This window comes from Callorhinchus milii, unplaced genomic scaffold, assembly GCF_018977255.1.
Source record: "Callorhinchus milii isolate IMCB2004 unplaced genomic scaffold, IMCB_Cmil_1.0 Scaffold12, whole genome shotgun sequence".
NCBI classification, from domain to species: Eukaryota; Metazoa; Chordata; class Chondrichthyes; order Chimaeriformes; family Callorhinchidae; genus Callorhinchus; species Callorhinchus milii.
In genome coordinates this window covers 9331135-9346071 of record NW_024704753.1, presented here as the reverse complement: position 1 = coordinate 9346071, position 14937 = coordinate 9331135, and the positions used below count along the sequence as shown (strand labels likewise).

Genomic DNA, 14937 nt, shown 5'->3' with positions numbered 1-14937 from the left:
CACTTCCCCTCCAACATCCACCCACCACCCACCCCTTCCCTCCCACACTCCGACTCCTACCCATCCTCCCCTACACACCTTCGTACCCGTTTCCTGACCCTCTGTCACCAAACTCATCCTATCCCTTAAACCCACCATCTGCTCCCTTGACCCCATCCCCACTCCACTCCTTATCTCCCAGCTCCACCTCCTTGCCCCACATATCACAGACATCGTCAACCTGTCCCTCTCCTCTGGCTCTATTCCCATTCCCTTAAAAACTGCCACCATCACTCCCACCTTAAAAAAACCCTCCCTTGATGCGTCGCAGCTATCAAGCTACCGGCCCATCTCCAACCTCCCCTTCCTGTCCAAGGTCCTGGAACGAGTTGTCGCCTCCCAGCTGCGCTCTTTCCTCTCCAACCATTCACTATTCAACCCCTTCAGTCGGGTTTCCGTGCTGCCCATAGCACAGAAACTGCCCTGCTCAAGGTCACCAATGACATCCTGACCATCTGTGACCATGGCTCCCTCAGCCTCCTCGTCCTACGCGACCTATCGGCAGCATTCGATACGGTCGACCACGCTATCCTCCTCCACCGCCTGTCCTCCCACCTAAACCTTCAAGGCCCTGTCCTTGAGTGGTTTAGATCGTACCTCTCCCAACATCTCCACTTTGTCTCCACAAATGTTTTTTCCTCCGGCCCCCGCACTGTCTCGTGCAGTGTCCCTCAAGGCTCTGTCCTCGGTCCCCTCCTCTTCACCCTCTACATGCTCCCCCTTAGTGACATCATCCGCAGACATGGGGTTAACTTCCACATGTATGCGGATGACACCCAACTCTACCTTTCCTCCTCTACCCTCAACTCCACGACCACCGATGTCCTGACAGTTGCCTGTCCGACATCGAGTCCTGGACGAGAGACAACTTTCTTCAGCTCAACGTGCGCAAAACTGAGGCCTTCCTGATTGGCTCACGTCAGCGCCTCCGCACCTCAGGCGCTGACAGCATCAGCATCCAAGGCTGCACTCTCCACCTCTCAAAGCCGGTCAGGAACCTCGGGGTTCTGTTCGCCCTGAGCTGTCCTTTCTCCCTCATATCCGCACCACAACTGGCACCGCCTTCCATCACCTCCGGAATGTCGCCAGACTACGGCACTACCTCACCCCTCACGCTGCTGAAACTCTGGTCCACGCCTTTGTCACCTCAAAGCTGGACTATGGGAACTCTCTCCTCGCCGGCCTTCCCGCCACCTCCCTCCACAAGCTGCAGGTCATTCAGAACTCTGCAGCTCGTGTACTGTCCCGCACCAGGCTTCGGGACCACATCACTCCCACCCTCGCTCGCCTCCACTGGCTCCCCATCCCCCAGAGGATCGAATTCAAGATCCTCACCCTCACCTACAAGGCCATTCACAGCCTTGCTCCCTCCTGCCTCTCCGACCTACTATCCCCCTACCTACCCGCCCGTACCCTCCGTTCGTTCCTCTGGCTCCGGTCTGCTCCACATCCCCCGCCCCAACCGCCCTACCATCAGTGGCCGGGCTTTCAGCCCCGAGGCTCTGGAACTCTATCCCCCAGTGCCTTCGCGGCCTCCTCCCTTTCCTCCTTCAAGGCCGGTCTCAAGATCTTTCTCTTTGACCGAGCCTTCAGCTCCCCTCTCGACTCTCTACCCCCTCCTCGCTCCCTCCCTTCCCTCCCCTCACACTGACCATTTCCCCCTTGCTCGGGTCCTGACCCAACTGTACAGCGCCTTGGGACGTCCTCCCGACGTGAAAGGCGCTCAATAAATAGAATCTTGTTGTTGTTGTTGAAATCACAGAATTATACAGTGCAGAAGGAGGCCATTCGGCCCATTATGTCTGTGCCGGTTCTCTGAAAAGAGCTATCCAACTCGATCCCACTCCCCCGCTTTCTTCTCATAACCCTGACAAACTTGTCCTCCCAAATAATTATCTACTTCTCTCTTAAAAATTGTTATCGAATCGCTTCCACCCTTCAGCACCATCCTTTCAGGCAATGCATTCCAGATCCGAACAACTCACTGTGTAAAAACATTTCTCCTCACCTCCCCACTTGCTTTTAACAATTATTTTAAATCGGTGTTCTCGGTTACTGATCCACCTGCCAGTGGAAATAGTTTCTCCTTGTTCACCCTGTTGAATCCTCTCATAATTTTGTAAACTTTAATTAAGTCTCCTCGTAACCTTCTCTGCTCCAAGGAGAATAATCCCAGCTTCTCCAGCCTCTCCTGATAACTGAAGCCCCTCATTCCTGGTACCATACTGGTAAATCTCCTTTGCACTGTCTCCAATGCCTTGACATCCTTCTATCCTAAAGTGTGATGCCCAGAACTGAACACGGTCTCTAGTTGAGGCCTAACCGGTGTTTTATAAAGTTCATCATAAATTCCTGACTTTTGTATTCTATGCCCTTGTTTATAAAGCATAGTATCCCATATGCTTTTTTAACAGCTTTATCTACCAGTCCTGCCCCCTTCAAAGATTTCCTTATATGACCCCCAGGTCTCTCTGTCCCTTCACCCCTTTAAGATCGTACCATCAGCTTATACTGTCTCTCCTCATTCTTCCTCCCAAAATGTATCACTTCGCATTTATCCACGTTAAACTTCATCTGCCGCGTGTCTGCCCATTATACCAGTCTGTCCCCTTGCAGTCTGTTACTATTCCCCTTACTGTTCACTACATTTTCTAGCTTAGTATCATCTACAACTTAGAAATTCTACTCCCTATACCCAAGTCCAGGTCATTTATATTGATCACAAACAGCAGTGGTCCCAATACTGACCCTGGGGGACACCACTGCACACTTCCCTCCAGTCAGAAAAACAACCGTTCACTACCACTCTGCTTTCTGACTCCCAGGCATTGGGCTGGAAACATACTGATCCAGAAAGTTATTCTGCACACATTTCAGGAATCCTTCCCCCTCCTTGCCCTTTACACTATTATTTTGCCAGTCTTTGTTAGGATAATCGAAGTCCCGCATTGTTACTATATTGGTTTTACATCTTTCTAAAATCTGTTTGCAGATTTGCTCGTCTATCTCCTTCCCACTATTTGGTGGTCCATAGTATACACCTAACAGAGTAACAGCTCCTTTTCTGCTCCTTAACTCTAACCAAATAGATTCTGTTTTTGGACCCTTTTCGTCCTTTTCCAGGGCCGTAACCGTGTCTTTAATCAATATTGCCAAGCCCCCCTCCTTTTTTTCCTTTCCTATCCCTCCTGAATACATTGTAGCCAGGAATATTCAGCTCCCATTCCTGCCCTTGTTTGAGCCAAGTCTCCATTATTGCCACTACATCATGCCCCGTGTGACCACTTGAGTCTGCAGCTCACCAATCTTATTTGCCACACTCCGTGCATTTACGCAGATGCACTCCCGTCCCCCCTTCTTACCGTGCCGGGTGGTCACCCACTCAATCCTTTTCTGAACCCTCTCTGGCTGTGGGGTGACCTCCTCCTGAAACGTTCGATCCATGAACTCTTCAGCCTCCCGTATGCTATGTAGTGACACCAGCCTCTCTTCGAGCTCAGAAACCCTTGTTTGTTCAGGACACACAAAGCATCCTGGAGCTCCCACATGGCACACATTATGTATGCAAAGTCTCAGCTGTCCTCCCATATTCCCAGGCATGTTTTATATTATTTTAATATAAATATATATATTACAATTATGCACCTCTTTCCCCCTCTGCACCGAATTCTCACTCTCACCAAATTTCTTAACAGAATTCTCACTCTGTTCCACCTCACTCAGTTCTTTCCTCACGCTGCTGGGCTCTCTGCTCCTTAAATATGCTTAATAACAACAAGAAATTGCATTTATATAGCACCTTTCACATTGGGAGGACATCCCAAGGCACTGGACATTCAAGGGTTTGAAGCTGAGCTGGGTGGGATGAAATCAAGGGGTGGCGGGCAAGATGGGTGGGAGGATGACCAAAGACACGATCAAAGAGGAAGGTCTTGAAACAGTTCTTACATTTGTTTATAGGCCTTTCATCTCAAAGTGCTTCACTGGATATACTGTAAATAATAATCCTTGCATTTGATATAGCGCCTTATCACGTCTTTGAGACGTCGCCAAAGTGCTTCATAGAATATACTTTAAAGCGGACTGAATATTTTGTGGGAGAAACGCAACAGCCAATTGCGTACAGCAGCGTCCCACCAACAGGCGTGGATTGAGTGACCAATTTATTTTTTTATTAAAGTATTATGACTATTTCATAGCAATATTCCATAAATCTAGGAGATTGTTGACAAGGACAGCGGGGACAAGCTCCCTTTTCTTCTAGAATCGTGCCATGGGATCATTAATGTGCACTTGAAATGGCAGGAATCTCAGTATAATGACTTGTTCAAAGGACAGGACCTCCAGCAGCACACCTCAAGCACTGCACTGTTAAGACTAGATTGTGAGAGCCCCTTTTGTGGGGCTCATTAGGAGCTGCTCCCAACAGTTTAAATGTGCAGAAATGTTTGTGGTTTCTATTCTATCTTTTTCTGAGAGTGTGGTCCATAGAATTCAGAATATTTGTGTTTCACAACAATTATAGATTATTGCTCATGTTGTAAATGCAGAACCCGAAATAGCTGCAAAGTAAAGGAATGGGCCCTGGTTTTGATACTGGAATCTAAAACTAGTTTTCAGTTTTAGATTCCAGAATCTTACTTTTGTGCAGTCTTGTAAATTATTGCTACTTTAACTTCTTCCTATTATTGAAAAGCAGAGAACCACGTTACAACAGTAGGATTTTTATATTCTATAAAACTATTCCCAAGTACAGGTCTACAAATTGGCCACGATTTGTTCTAGAGATTCCTGTTCATACTGGATGGTGGTTTCTACAGCAACAGGACATGAGCAGAGTTGATTTAATTGCTGACAGTTGCTGCACCAGAGGTTGCTATTTTCCCTATACAGATTAATAAGGTCTGTACAGCCCAGTGATAGCAAATATTTTGCAGAATAAATACAAGAGCATGTTGTTGTTCTGGGATGTTGTACTCCACCCATTCAACCTGTCAGTGGCCAAAAAAGACATGATTCCTCCAATCTTCAATTTTAAGCCACTTTGATTTATGTAATCATCAGATGTCTGAGCCAAAACCATCTCTGTTACTGAATCTTTTTAAATTGCTAGTTTACTGTTAGTTCTGGTAACAACCCAGCAATGTCAGGGCACAGTGAGTTTCTCATGGAATAAATTCAGTTGTATTGTGTTAATGATTCCACAGACTTTGTACTGGCATTCTGATTGCTGCAGCCAACATAACTAAGCGTGCTGTGCTGAAACATGAGCCTTCACAATCTCTTAAAATATATTTAATAAGAAAATGGTTTTTAACTTAATACACAGCTTACTTAAATTTTAAAGAAAAACAGGCGGAATCTGGCCGGTGGGTGATTTTATCCGGCACAAGACTTTTCCAACATTCCAACTTCCGCTCTCTCCCTTCCTGGCGAATGTCATTCCATGGCAGCGGCAGGAGAGTGGAGCAAAAGGTTGGACCGCCCTGATCTACAGAAACAGCAGCATTCTACACAGTGTGAAAACTCTTAACTCACAAGCTCCTGGGGGAAGAGTGAGTCAGTCAGGATGATGTTTGGCAGGCATAAAACAACACCTGGAACGTGCTGTCACTTTTATTGCTAGAATGATGAAGTAGTTACTTTTAGTTTGCAGGATCGAACAATTAAGCATTTCAGGATTTTTTTTACAAAGGAATACAAAAGAGAGCATCGCTGTATTAGCTCTATTTAATAATGGAAGCTGTCATTTTGAATAAGATTGATCAATTTCTTTCTTCCTGAACAAAGTGTTCCATCAGGTTACAGTTTATTCAGTAACTGGAGAAAAAAAATCAAATGTCCAAATATCATCAGAGTAGAATTTCTCAACCTGCCTCCAGCTGGTACTGTGTCCAGCCCTGTATTCATCCTCTCAATACCATCGTTGCATCTCTATATCGTTATTCACACTGCACGCCTGCTCATGGACTTCAACCATACAATGTTCTTTCAAAGAAAGATGAAACAGGCATTTTAGTTCTCTGCATGTTCTAAAATATGGAATGTTTTGTAACTTTTGTTATTGTAATTTAGTTTCTCTGGTGTTACAGTCATAATCTGATTTATTTTTCCTATCATTACTGACAGGTAAATTGGAAGAGCTGCAAAATCAGTACAATGATTTGCAAAATGAATACGGTGCCCTGAAACGAGAGAACACCACTTTGACAGGGAAGGTTCAGCAGTTTGAACAAGACCTTCAAAGGCAAGTTTCAACACTTTTCTGGTTGGTTCATCATGACTCTGCAGTGATTCTTTGACAATGGAAACATCTAAAACGCATTCAAATTTACTGCTGAGTTCAAGTGGTGTGTTAAGTTTTACACAATAATCATTTCACTAATATTTCAAATTGTAAGTGAGATTAAATTGCACAACAGGTAAGTAGTCCAGAGTATCAGTCAGCCTTGTACACAAATCTTAAAATAACCACGAAGGTTCGCTCCACATTCTGTATTCTTATATTCCCTGTCCATTCTCCCTCACATCCGCACCACAACTGGCACCGCCTTCCATCACCTCCAGAACATCGCCAGACTACGGCATTACCTCACCCCTCACGCTGCTGAAACCCTGGTCCACGCCTTTGTCACCTCAAAGCTGGACTATGGGAACTCTCTCCTTGCCGGCCTTCCCGCCACCTCCCTCCACAAGCTGCAGGTCATTCAGAACTCTGCAGCTCGTGTACTGTCCCGCACCAGGCTTCGCGACCACATCACTCCCTCCCTCGCTCGCCTCCACTGGCTCCCCATCCCCCAGAGGATTGATTTCAAATCCTCATCCTCACCTACAAGGCCATTCACGGCCTTGCTCCCTCCTACCTCTCCGACCTACTATCCCCCTACCTACCTGCCCGTACCCTCCGTTCCTCCGGCTCCGGTCTGCTCCACGTCCCCCGCCCCAATCGCCCTACCATCGGTGGTCGGGCCTTCAGCCTCTCAGCCCCTAGGCTCTGGAACTCTATCCCCCAGTGCCTTCGCCTTGTTTCCTCCCTCTCCTCCTTCAAGGCCGGTCTCAAAACCTTCCTCTTTGACCGAGCCTTCAGCTCCCCTCTCGACTCTCTTCCCCCTCCTCGCTCCCTCCCTTCCCTCCCCTCACCCTGACCATTTCCCCCCTCCTCGCTCCCTCCCTTCCCTCCCCTCACCCTGACCATTTCCCCCCTGCTCGGGTCATGACCCAACTGTGCAGCGCCTTGGGACGTCCTGCTGACGTGAAAGGCGCTTTATAAATGGAATCTTGTTGTTGTTGTTGTTCGCATACTGAGTATTAAATGTGTTATTCTGCTTCAAACTTGAGCCACAGAGGAGGTCTAGATATGGGGGAAAGTGAAGGCGTGGGGACAGGCTGCCGAGACCTCAACCACACATTCATCACATCTAGGCTCGACAACCAAACTCCCTGCTTGTCGGCCTCCCCAATTCCTCCCTCCACAGGCTGCAGATCATCCAAAACTCTGCAGCCCATGTTTTCTCCCACACCAGGCTCTGTGGCCCTATCACCCCCATCCTCGCCTGACTCCACTAGCTCCCCATCACTCAGAGGATACAGTTCAAGATCTTGTTCCTCACCTTCAAAGCCTTCCACCACCTTGCTAAGACCCTCAAAAGAAATGTGAGGAAAGACAGAGGTCGTCCGCTTTTTCTTTCCATTATATGGTAGTTCTTACTGTAAATGGTAGTAAGTACTACCATATAAATGTTCAAACTCCTTGAAGCTCAAACTGCTTCTGGCCTTTTGAAAGCTGCCAGGAATGGGGCTCAACCCTTTGTACTATTACATTACATCACATGAACCTGTAGTTTAATGTAGCATGAGTGTTCTTTCACTTCAGTGGTGATTAACATTCATCTGTCTTGGCTTTCTGCTTTTCAAATATGGTTTTGTATTTTTTTACTTGGTGGTTTCTCCTCCTGCCCAGTCACCTGTAGTGTAATCCTTTGTCCCCTCTTCTTCTTCATCTATATACTCCCTCTTGTAGATACGGAGTAAACTTCCACAAGAATGCGGATGACACGCAAATCTACTTCTCCTGCTTCAGCTGCTACTTCAGGTCTGGCTGATGTCCTGTAGGCTTGTCTGGCAGACATCAGGGCCTGGATGAGCAAAAACTTATTACAACTAAATGTTGACAAGACAGAAGCCATACTCATTGGCTTCTGTCAATGTCTTCTATTGTGGTTCTGACCTCCTCAACCTCCACGGCCTATCCCTCACTCACCGAATCAGTGTGCAACCTAGGCGGTGGGTTTGATCCACAGTTGTCTTTCCTTCCCCACATCCGGTCCCACAGCTCACCTTCAAAGTCCTCCACGGCTTGCTCCTCCCTATCTATGTGACCTCCTTTCCCCTTACCAACCTGTCCACTCTCTCCGCTTAGCGAGCTCCGGCCTGCTTCACCGCCTTGGCCCGCCCCACCATTGTCGGGTGGACCTTCAGCCTCTCTGCCCCATCCTCTGGAACGCCATCCCACAGTCCCTCCGCTTTGCCCCCTCTGTTGTCTCCTTCAAGACTCGTCTCAAGACTCTCTTCTTCGACCTTTGCCTTTGGTCACCTCCTATCCCTACTCTCACCACCCTCCACCCCTCCTGATCCCAACCACCAGCTTGGATGCGGATCCCTGACTGTCCAGTGTCTTGGGACATCCTCCTGACATGAAAGGCACTATACAAACGTAATTTGTTGTTGTGTCCAGATGTCGGAACTACTTGTGTTACAATACATTATATTGAGTGATCTTATCGTTAATCATTTCCTTTTAGCAGTGCAGAATTCTGACTTCATTATCAAAGAATCCTGAAGCATAGTATAATTCCTGGTAATCACTACTTCTCTGGCAGTGATTATTACCAATTAGGATGAGTGAGAGCCAGTTGCTTGCTCGGCGATGTCATCTTTGCTGTCATCGAAGCAGACTCGTCTCGATTGTAAAACCTCTTATGGGGTCCTAAATCTAATTCTTTGAAAAATCAAGCCAAAATAGTGTTTGTCTTCTTATGGGTGAGACTTTTGTCTTCTGAAGCTACTGTCTCCAAGCTCCCTTCCATTTTGAGCAACCTCAGGCAGTCTAACAACTCAATTGTACTTTAATATATAAAGTTTACTTGAAAACCCTTCTGAAAATTTATCTTGGAATGATTTTGTTGCAGTGCTCAGCAACAGAATGCGGTGCTGATCAAAAATGTCAATGGACTTGAGACTTGCCGTAAGGAACTGGAGGTTCAGGTAGGAACACTGAAGGAGCAGCAAGTGCGGGAGAAGCAGGAGTTCAGAATCCAACTTGCAGAGACTGAGAATGAGACTCGAAATTTGGAGAAACAGGTAATTTTACATATGCACCACCTTATACCTATGCAAGTTAATTTGAAGTGGATTACGTTGCTTGAAGTAAATTGTCAGGATTGTGACTTTACTCAGAGTTTACAACCTAATCATATTTGGTTAGTTTGGTTAGCTCTGGAACTCCTTGTTGCAAACCAACTTCGCTCACACCTTGCCCTCCACTCCCTACTCGCACCCTTCCAGTACAGTTTCTGCCCAGTCCACAGAACAGAGACAGCGCTCATCAAAGTAACAAATGATGCCCTCTCTCTCTCTCTGTGACCAGGACTCCCCCTGCCTTCCCGTCCTTCTCGTCTCACTCCATCCTTGGCTCCATTCTTTTCCTCATCTACATGGTCTCTCTTGGCAATGTCATCCGCAGAAATTAGGTCAACTTCCACATGTATGCAGGTGACACCCAAACCTACTTCTTCTCCAGCTGCGATTCCCAGTCCACTGATGTCCTGTCAGCTTGTTTGACCAACATCAAGGCCTGGATGAACGCAAATGTCCTCAGCTGAATGTTGGCAAGACGAAAGCCATACTCTTTGACTCCTATCAACGTCTTCTCTCCTTCTGAACTCCTCAACCTCCCCAGGCTTTCCCTCAGAATCTCCAAACCCGTGTGCAACTTTGTCATCAGGTTCAATCCCCAGCTTTCCTTTCTACCACACATCTGTTCCTTGATTAGAACCGCTTTTTTCCACCTCCCTCCCCCTGGCTCGTTGTCAGATTCCGTCACTGTAAAGTGCTCCGGGACACTAATCCATGTGAAGGACACTATATAAATGCAAGTTGTTGTTGTTTAATTCTGTTTTGAAAATGTTTCTCCCCTCCCACCTTCTTTAAGGTGCCATGTTCTGAATTCTGACTAAGAGGTTGGGAAGGTTGCTTACTTCGCCTGCAGATGTCCTTTTGTAACAACGCAAAAACTGTGAGGGATAATTGGGAAAGTTTTTAATTTAAAAAAAAACTCCTACTGGCCAGGATGCCTTAAGCAATTTGACCATATTGCTTTAAAGTTAGAGGAACTAGCACCTGTAGGGAGCTAATGAGCCGAATGACCCCTTCCCGTCCTGAAAATGTTATTGCTACACGGAATGACTTTAGCAGTGATCTGTGAGTAAATCTCAACTTTCTGATTAGGAATAGTTTGCGATGAAAATCTATTCTGAATCGAAGAGAAGCACCGAATATATCCTTAGCATTTGGGTCTTAGTATATTAAGTGGATCAGATTATTCTGGCAGTATTGGAAGAATGAAACTAAGCTGTCTTGAGACTGGGTGGTAGATCATTTTCCTTTCACCTCTAGGGATATGAGTTCACAGCTGAGATAGAGGATGCATGTTTCTTTCCTTTTACACAGCTGTTCAAGATCCTAAATAAAATAAAGCAAACACAGCCGAATTCCAGTGAACATGGGTTCACACTTGGCATGAGTTTGTCTCAAACAGGACATTAGGGTGGACAATGTGCTTAATGGAAAATTAAACTGATGGTAGTGGGAAATATGTTCACACCCAGACACATCAAGCATTTTTTTCCAATATGTTTTTTAATAAAACCTGAAACGATAGAATAATTGGAAAATGTTCTACTATTACGCATTTTGATTATACATCTGATAGAAAGGAAAACAAATTAAGGATTGGGAAACGCGAGCAAACACAATGAATTGTGCTGCGTTTTTCAGAGTAAAGTTATAGAAATTGAGGGAAATGTCTTTCTTTCCTCCCCTATGGTTTGACATTGATGATGTATAACCAGCTCTATGTATTCCATCTCTATATAACAAAACTTTTTTTAAAAGAAAGTACTGAACAAGATGTATTCTTGTTCAAATTCATTGCTACTTTTAAGTGTAATATTACTTTCAAAATTTCGGGCAATTCACGTATTTTCCAGTACGAAGCAAATCGGACAATATTTGTGGAGGTGAAGGAGAAGCTCAATAGAACTGAACATGAGAAACAGGCTATGATGGAAGAACTCAAAGAGTGTAAAGAAAATCTGAAGATGCTACAGGAGAAGGGAAACAACGTGAGTCTTACTAATTAATTTCTTGTCTGCACTCTTTGTATCGGTTTTCATTTATCTGTTATAGTTTCCCATCTAATGTAAAATATGTTCACAGTAAGATGGTTGAGTAGTGACATTAATAGTGGCTACTCCCAAAGATATTTCTTACTATATTCTCGCATCATTTAAGTCTCTGCACTTAATGGCAACAGAAATTTCAGCCTTCAAATCTAATGTCTTGACGATGTGATGAGGCACAAGTGCAAGCCTTATTAATACAAAATCCTTTTCGATCTGCATTGTCATTTAGTTACACTCCAGTGTTAATATTCTAGTTAAGTTTATGCTTGCTATTTAGATCAAATTCCATGCCTTCTCACACCACAAAAGGTTATTAATCAAATTATTGTGTTGATGGGTTATTTTATGGCTCATAGCCTGAAATTTGAAACTGGCCATTGGTACTGAGCCTGGGGGATTTGGCTTTAGATGAAGCTGAGGTGATGGTTGCTTCTGCTTTCCATGGTGAGCGGTTTATATTTTTGTTTGCTTCCTTTTTAAAATTATATAACTTTTTTTTCCTCTAACTATTTCAAGTCTTTTTAATATCTAATGTGAAGGGATTAAATGGAGAAAATGAAAATCTACTCGCTAAAAAAGCAGCAGAAAAAACAGGACTGTGCTATCAAGAGAATAAGATGCAGAAATACCTCATCAATAGGCTCTGTTTCTGAATGATCACTTTACTGTGACAAAGGATGCACTTTTTGAGTAGTTGCTAGTTTTGCAAAACACATGGTAGAAGATTAAATATGAATGACAGAAAAGAAAAATATAAATATTTAAATTGGACTCAGCAATCCAAACTGTAGCCAGTTCTCATTTTTTGTATTCTCCACCCTCAGAAAAAGCAGAGAAAAATATTCAAGGATATTGGCTCCAAACATCTGAATAATAAAATGTATTGTCCAAAGAAAACTAGAGATTTAAATTGGAAAGGTTGTACTAGAGAATTAGTAGTTTAATTATGCTCCAACAATGTTTGTTCAGCACAGTAAGGGTATGTGTGTTTCCAGAAATTTACAGAATTGTTTTTGCTGATAAATAGATGGCCAGCTACGGTTAAATTTGTAAAAGTGATAACGTTTTGCGGATTAATTTAGCAACATATTCACCAAAAACTTTTGAGAGCACCATTCCGTTCTTTCACAGCATTTGGTATGCTTAGTTAGATTTTATTCCAACTCGACATTCCCCGAGAATCTCCACTGTGCATTCTAGTGCTTTGCACACAGTGATTGTTAATATCCCTTCCCTCCCTCAGCCTCCCACCATATTGCAACCTATCCCTGCTCTAGGCGTCGCCCTAATCCTGGCTTTCCTGTACTGGTGGTCCGGTCACCTATGGTAGATGAAGGTACACAGCTGCAGTATATGTCTGTGTTTTTCACTGTCACTGTATGCCTTTTTTGAGAACATGCATGCAGTTTTAATCCGCTAATCTGTATGTTGCAGGCTCTTCTAACACTGATATTAATCCTATTTTGTAGCTTTTATTTTCTTCAGTTTTTTAATTAAAAAAGTGTATTTTAAAATAAACTTATGGTTACTTGTACTGTATTGCTCTAACATCACTCTATTAACTAGTCCAGCATGCCCACTATCTAGTTTAAACTGCTAAATATCTTTGTGTGCTGGAATATTACAAAGTTAATAGCTGAATGGGGTAAAATTGTGTTTAAGTAAGGTTAGATTTATTTTTTTATATCAATACATTTTAATAGACTTCACCCCCCCCCCCTTAATTAGAGTGAGCAAAAATATCCTTTTGTATATTATAATGTAATGTTTCTAACATTCAAAAAATGGTACTGTTTCTGTGGTATCCATTTTGTTCTACTTATATACATCTATTCAGGGAAATGTTAAGAAATGGTTGCTGTAACTAAACCATGAAGCCAGACCTTTTTTATTAAATATATAATTTTTACTTTTTCAACTTTGCAGATAAGAATTATAAAGCTGGTTTAAGTGTCTCTATAGCTTCTGAATAATTCTGACAGATCTTGCATTAATAGTTCTTGAAATATTGACTCCTGTGTAATTCCATATTTTCTGTTGAAATCTGATTTTAGTTTATTGAACTGTTCAGTGAAAATTCTGTCCTTAAACTTTATTTTACCCCAAACTGCTAAACTGCTGGCCTCCTGTGTATTCAGAAAACAATCGTATATAATCAATCGTGAAGTAACTTTCTCTTTAACTGTACTTTCCTTTTCAGAGACGAATGCTGAAGTGGATGCCAGTAATGGCCGTGCTGGTTGCTGTGACAGTGGTAGTGTTGTACCCAGGGCTAAATAGGGCCTCGCCCTGAATATGCTCAGTGTCTCATAACCACAGAATGTCCTCCCTATTGACACTGGCTTTCTTTTACCACTGGGAAAAGCAGACTGGTTTCCTTCCTTTTTACCTCTAACAAAAACACAGCTGTTCCAGAGTATGACAGTAGGGTCTTTGCTTGAACTGTATAAAATGTAATTGTACATAGAGGGAATAAAATTTCTGAATGGATTCTACTTCTAGGTAATGTTTTGTTTGCGGTTTTTCATCTTTGTTTTTAAATCAGTACATTGGGATTATATATATATATACACATATGTGGTGGCCTAAACTAGGCTTCTTGGTACCAAAATGCTTAGAAATATTAAATCTTATTTAGTTTTATTTCTACGTTTTTTTGCTGTCTCCTTTGACAACAGTGATGCCATCCCTGAGTGGTGCACGTGAGCCAAAAGACTGATCTTAATAGGGGTGTAAAAAATTAATTGCCTGTCGCTTTAACGTGGCTCACTGCAGCAGGAGGTGTTGTGCCATTTAAACCATAACGTTGCTGTCAAATTATAAGATACATTTTATGTCACAATAGAGCTGATGGGTCTTTAGATGGCAATATCTGATGAGTGGTAAACCCATGTCACACAACAACAACAACACTTCATTTAATCTTCCTCTTCCCATAGTCACCTCTGTAGTATCTTGTACATATACATACCTCTGTGCATCAGTTGGTGGAAGGTGCGCAAGCAACTGTGGTTTGGATGGACTAAACGCCTATTTTCCATATTGATTGGGATATTTATATACAAGTGACTGGGACTCAAACCTGCAGCCATGGAGCAGTGTAAAGGTAATGCCTTAATCACTACATTCCCAGGATACTCTTTTATCTGTCTTTAAAACAGCAATCATAATCGTTGCTGGTTGTCACACCGTTCATCGTGTTTTTGAAATTAAGTGTGTCCTACAAGAGAAGATGGGTAGCCACCTTCACTTTTCACCAATTGTTTAGCCTAATGAGTTGGATATTGCCTTGTTTGAAATTTAATTCAGATTATATAGTTTTTCAGATGCCCAATCACATGTTGAAACAATTGTAGATTATAGTATAAAATATAAACACAAATTCAAGCGATAAAATTAAAAACTGTTAGAATTGCAGCTTGGTTAACAAATTCTT

The 14937-nt window shown here is 43.4% G+C and overlaps 1 protein-coding gene across 9 annotated transcripts in view; it reads left to right on the top strand.

Annotated features, from left to right (window-relative positions):
* slmapa (sarcolemma associated protein a) overlaps nt 1-13996 on the top strand; it is a 119512-nt gene extending 105516 nt beyond the window's left edge. For 6 of the 9 annotated variants that reach the window (XM_007910786.2, XM_007910784.2, XM_007910787.2 and 3 more), the window contains 4 exons: nt 6169-6286; nt 9228-9399; nt 11307-11441; nt 13702-13996. In XM_007910786.2, coding sequence (XP_007908977.1) covers nt 6169-6286; nt 9228-9399; nt 11307-11441; nt 13702-13794 — 518 coding nt within the window. In that variant the 3' untranslated portion in view covers nt 13795-13996. Of the gene's footprint in view, nt 1-6168; nt 6287-9227; nt 9400-11306; nt 11442-12744; nt 12838-13701 lie in introns of all 9 variants that reach the window. The other 3 variants (XM_007910790.2, XM_007910785.2, XM_042339530.1) reach the window with 1 other exon arrangement.
* Nucleotides 13997-14937: the final 941 nt, after the last annotated feature.